At 49.1% G+C, this 6,000-nt stretch overlaps 1 protein-coding gene across 1 annotated transcript in view; it reads right to left on the bottom strand.

The window, feature by feature from the left end:
- GREB1 (growth regulation by estrogen in breast cancer 1) overlaps positions 1-6,000 on the bottom strand; it is an 82,120-nt gene that overhangs the window by 52,169 nt on the left and 23,951 nt on the right. The window contains exon 5 of the mRNA XM_010852079.1: positions 917-1,099. Within this exon, the coding sequence (XP_010850381.1) occupies positions 917-1,099 (183 nt within the window). The remainder of the gene's footprint in view (positions 1-916; positions 1,100-6,000) is intronic.

Here is a 6,000-nt window from a genome sequence, read left to right as displayed (position 1 = left end):
GAGCATGCGTGCAAGCAAGAAAAGGAGACATGGAGGATAGGAATGATGGGAGGGGACAGGGGATGAATGCCTAGAACCAGCCCCTCCTGAAGCCCCTTTTTCCTACTCACAGAAGCTGGCTGGGGTATTCCAGGTGACCAGAGAGCACTGACGTAGACAAGCGAGGGACAAGAGGCTGCCTCTCCTGGGCACCTCGCTGAGAACCCTTCTGGGACACGTCCCTCCACGGTTGGTTGATGGGAGAAGGGGCATCTCGGTGGGGTCTGGAAAATCCAGCCCCTCCCTCTGCCTCCAGAGCTGACTGCAGCCAGGAGGATATTGGGCGACAGAAGAGGAGAATGGAGGGAGGCCCTTCCTAAAGCTGGAGCCCGCTCTCTTCTGCCAGCCCCAGCCCCAGGAAGCTGATCTTTTCTGTTTGTGGTTGACAGGGCTGCGGGGCAGGGAGGGAGGCTATCTGGGCTGAGCTTTCTCTAAGTCAGGGCTTCGCAACTTCAGCACCATTGACACCGGGCTGCACAATTCTCTGCAGAGGGCTGCCCCGGGCACTGTATCCTTGGCCTCCATCTATGAGATACCAGGGGCTCCTTGCAGTCATGATGGTCAACAGTGTCTTCAGACATCACCAAATATCCCTGGGGGACAGAATCCCCCCCGGGTGAGAATCTTGCCCCAGATACTTACCACAAGAAGACACGGCACCGTGGGGCCCTGTGTCAGCTTTCAAAGCGCCCATACAATTAGACTGATACTGTAAACTGGACGCCCGGAGGGCAAAATTGCATTTTGATTTCGTAGGGCTGACCTCTTGCCCACCGTGTGCACTGCAGAGCAATCTCGGCCCAGAGTCGGGCCAACAGGCCCCTGGCTGGCCTGGAGGTGCCCCCTTCATACGGCCCACCCCACAGAGCTTGCTCACCTGAGCCTTTCCAGCAAATGAGAGGCCCCTTGGTCAGAGCCCCCTGGGCGTTGCGGACCAGGTAGTATTTCAAGTGTTTCTGCTTCTTGGGCTGCGTGGTCAGCTTCAGATTGATGTGATTGGAGAACTCCGTGAAGTAACAGAAGCCCTTCTTGCCACAGCCGACACAATTCCCAGAGAAACCTGGGGGGAGGAAACAAACCAGGATTGTCCCCACCTGACACCCTAGACCCCTCCAAGTGAACCATCGTTCACTAGGCATTCACGTCCCGAACCACCAGCCAGAGAAGTCCAAGGGGCAAAGGTAGCTGCCAGCTCACGCTCGTCCAGGGGTCAAGATGACCTTGACACACAAAAAAAGCCTTGACCAAAGAGACGCTGGGTCGTAGACACAAGCGTAGGCAAGCATGGAAGACAGCATTTGCTTAGGGGCATATTTAAAGCCTGTGCATCCTATGGGACAGAACCGTCCCATTCATCTGTCCACACTGAGCACGTGCAATAATTTGGTTTGTCCACATGGTCTTTGGGCTTCTCAGATGATGCTTGTGGTAAAGAAACCGCCTGCCAATGCAAGAGACATGAGATGCAGGTTCGATCCCTGGGCCAGGAAGATCCCCTGGAGGGGGTCATGACAACCCACTCCAGTGTTCTTACCTGGAAAATCTCACGGACAGAGAAGCCTCATAGGCTGTAGTCCATAGGGTTACAAAAGAGTCAGACACGACTTAGTGAATAAACAATAAATGTTTATACTGTAGTCCAACACATGAATTAAGGAATTATTTAATATTTGAGCATCACCAGAAGAAATAAAGTGACTATATTCTGTGTATGTAATATGCACACAAAGTGTTTCTAGTTGGTGGGGATGGAGGTGGGGGGAAGAGCTTTGATTAAAGTATAAGTAAGGAAAAGCCTTAAGTACTTGAAATTATGTTTCCCAGGTGGCTCAGGGGTAACGAACCCTCCTGCCAAGGCAGGAGACACGGGTTCGACCCTTGGGTGGAGACAATCCCCTGGAGAAGGAAATGGCAACCCATTCCATATTCTTGCCTGGAGAATCCCATGGACAGAGGAGCCTGGCAGGCTATATAGCCCATAGCATCGCAGAGAGTTGGACAGGACTCAAGTGACTTAGCATGAACACACTACGGTCTTCAGTGCCAGCCAATCATAGAATCTCAAAGCAATTAAACCACTGAGACTGGATACACTGAGAGCCCTCTTGAGAGTCCAAAATTCCCTCCAGGAATCAAGGAAGTAGACCCCACAAATCGCAGAAATCAAGTACTTCATCACGTGTGGCCAGGATCATGGCGAGTGAAATCTGGGCCCAGCAGCCATGGTGAAGCCTCTCATCTAGAAGGTGACTGCTTATATCAGTTCCTGCTGCCCAAGGCCAGGGGAACCTTTCTGGGAGATGACAGAGCTTAACTCTGAGGCTCTGCAGAGGATGCTTTCCAGAGGTGATGACAAAACCACCTCTTCAGTTCAGTTCAGTTCATTTACTCAGTTGTGTCCGACTCCCTGCGACCCCGTGGATTGCAGCACGCCAGGCCTCCCTGTCCATCGCCAACTCCCAGAGTTTACTCAAACTCATGTCCATCGAGTCAGTGATGCCATCAAACCATCTCATCCTCTGTCGTTCCCTTCTCCTCCTGCCCTCAATCCTTCCCAGTATCAGGGTCTTTTCAAATGAGTCAGCTCTTCACATCAGGCGGCCAAAGCATTGGAGTTTCACCTCTTATGAACTATTAAAATCCAGAGAACATGCTTGAAAGACTTAAACTGTGAAGTCCATTCAAGCCGGAATCAATAGAACTGTTGGTTAAGACAAGAAAAACGTGATGGTTTAGCTTTTGTACCTGGGAGACCGTCCTGCTTTAAGCTCACTGTCTCTCAAAGGCCTTCCCTATGACCTTGCCTCACTCACTGGTACATCTGGTTTCTTTGCAACAAAGTCCTTTGGTAGGAGAGACCCTGAAGCTGAGACTAATTTGTTTTATCTTATCCTCTGGATGACAAGTTTACAAAGAGCATCTTGATATAGGCCAGAAAGGGCCAAGCGGTTCTGTGAGTAAGCCCTGCTTTTAAAGGGGACAGTCCTGAGGTCTCTGGCTACTACTGTTAGTGAAGGTTCAAAACATTTCCCCATAGAGAAAGAAGATGCCTATATTACAGAACTATGAGGGACTTTATTTTCTCAGGCTCCAAAATCACTGCGGACAGTGACTGCAGTCATGAAATGAAAAGACACTTGCTCCTGGAAGAAAAGCTATGACCAACCTAGACACCATATGAAAAAGCAGAGACATCACTTTGCTGACAAAGGTCCAAATCGTCAAAGCTGTGGTTTTTCCAGTAGTCATGAACAGATGCGAAAGTCGGACCACAAACAAGGTTGAGCGCTGAAGAATCGGTGCTTTCGCATTGTGGTATTGGAGAAGACTCTTGAGAGTTTCGTGGACTGCAAGGAGATCAAACCAGTCAATTTAAGGAAATTATCCCTAAATATTCATTAGAAGAACTGATGCTGAAGCTGAAGCTCCAATCCTTTGGCCACCTGATGCGAAGAGCTGACTCATTGGAAAAGACCCTGATGCTGGGAGAGACTTAAGGTAGGAGAAGGGGATGACAGAGGATGAGATGGTTAGATAGCATCACTGACTCAATAGACATGAATCTGAGCAAACTCTGGGAGAGAGTGAAGGACAGGGGAACCTGGCATGCTGTAGTCCATAGGGTCACAAAGAGTCAGACATGACTTAGTGGCTGAACAACAAACATTACAGAAACCTGGATTATCTGCTCTATTGCAAGCAAGTTTAATATTCCTTAAAAGGCATTAGAAATAAAGACAAATCTCTTGGTCTAAGAAGGCAGACACAGGTTAGTTTTTCCTTCCAGACTCCTATCCCCTCTGTACTGAATAGATTAAGGTACCAAAAAAATGCCAACTCTGTGCTTTATGTTTACTTGTTGTTAGAGGGACATGAAGGATACTGACATGCAGAGAAAACCAACGGTGTTCTTGCCATTCACTGTCGCCCAGACGAAGCACCCAGCTGAACTCATGCAACCACCAGTCGGTCAGCTAAACCTTCCATGGGGAAACCTGAGAACCAGAGGGACTGAGTGGTTGTCCAGAGCAGATCCAAAGAGTGACGCATTTAATTCTATCATGAGAACGGAGTGTGGATGCACAAGCATGCCCTCCAGGGCTGCCCCCAATGCCTACCACCCCCATCTCTGCTTTACCTCCCATCCCTCCTACTGCTATGCCAGACTTTATATTGCTGACAGCTCTTATAACTTCTTCCTCAATGTTGCTGCTAAGCTGCTACGTCACTTCAGTCGTGTCCGACTCTGTTCGACCCCCTAGACGGCAGCCCACCAGGCTCCCCCCTGGGATTCTCAAGGCAAGAACACTGGAGTGGATTGCCATTTCCTTCTCCAATGCATGAAAGTAAAAAGTGAAAGTGAAGTCGCTCAGTTGTGTCCGACTCTTAGCGACCCCATGGACTGCAGCCTACCAGGCTCCTCCATCCATGGGATTTTCTAGGCAAGAGTACTGGAGTGGGGGGCCACAATGTTAGAGTTATTAAAATCTGTATTTTTCCCTATAACCATCCCCATCCTTCCACAGGACCGGGAGCATGTATGTCCACGGGGAGGTATGGGTTGTATCTGTGTGCATTCGTGTGTGTATACAAACTAGTGCCCAGCACAGGAGAGACAGTCAGCAAACACTGGGAGGGAAGGAGGAGAGAGGAGATAAAACAATTAGCAGAGCAAACACTTAGCCTCTCTGCACACACTTTGATGTGCTTTTGTTTTCTAATGTTTTCACGTTTCTAATGCTTCCTAGTTTATAATCTAATGTTCTTATTTTTTCTTTTGTCTCCAACCTGGGAACCTTGAGCAGCTCAACTGCCATCCAAGAATGAGGCCCTAAGAAACCTTCCAAGCTCCCTGGAAGGGATCCTGACTCTGAGGTCAAACCAAAGATGATGAGTAAGAAACAGAACTGCAAATCCAAGGATGCTCCCAGCACCTCGCCAAGGCCAGCACTGCCATCCCTTTGCAGAAATGGCTAAACAGGTTACAGGCCTTTGTCCGACGACAAATGTGGGCTATGGGACCACGGCTCCGTTCCAGAGGCAGGGAGGGAGGGCCACAAACCAGAAGGGGCTCCTCCGTGGTTCAGAAATCAAAGTGGAAACGCTGGCCCTCCCAGGGCAGTAAGGACAGGCACACCTCATTCTATCGCGCATGCCTCTGTTTCTTCATATCTCAGTGCTAGGTAGTAACACACTCACTCACTCACTCCATTTTAATTCCAATAGTCATTAGCACATGAGAAGTAAAGTGGCTGCTATTTAGGTTCATTTGCTGCTGCTGTCTTTCTCCAACTGGTAATCCACCCATTTTTTAGGACCCAAGTGCATCACCGGTGACACCCTCTGAGACACTCTCATCCCAGAAGTCAATGCATCCTTGGGGATCCCACAGCATCTTAAGCCCGCGGTGGGAGCCTGTTGCCCAGAGATTTCCCAGAATTTCGATTTCTGTGGTTGTGCATGTGGATCTCTGAGGGAAGTCTTGGTTGGCCTGTATCCTCCCACGGCCCTGAGCTTCCGGGAAGGACCAAGTGCCACTTGGCTTTGGGGCCCCAGTCTGAACTTAAAGTCCACCTTCAGTTATTTATTACTATGAATAATAATAAATGCATAATTATTTGCCTGCTAGATGAACAAACGGCTCATTTACTCTCATCTCAGAAATGAACATTCCAGCTGTAATAGATGGAAGCTTCCCAGGTGGTACTAGTGGAAAAGAACCTGCCAGCCAATGCAGGAGACGTAAGAGACGCGGGTTGGACCCCTGGGTCAGGAAGATTCCCCTGGAGGAGGGCAAGGCAACCCACTCCAGTATTCTTGCCGGGACTAAAGCGACTTAGCAAGCACACACACAGCTGTAATAGATGGTTTCTTCTCCTTTGTCTTAGCCATCAGCTAGTTTCGATGAATTACTATCAAACAACTGAACACACACCTACATTTTAGTCTTTTCGCTTTCAC

This window comes from Bison bison, unplaced genomic scaffold (genome assembly GCF_000754665.1).
Source record: "Bison bison bison isolate TAMUID 2011002044 unplaced genomic scaffold, Bison_UMD1.0 scf7180017864307, whole genome shotgun sequence".
NCBI classification, from domain to species: Eukaryota; Metazoa; Chordata; class Mammalia; order Artiodactyla; family Bovidae; genus Bison; species Bison bison.
The sequence above is the reverse complement of the archived record's forward strand: the minus strand, read 5'-3'. Positions and strand labels throughout refer to the sequence as shown.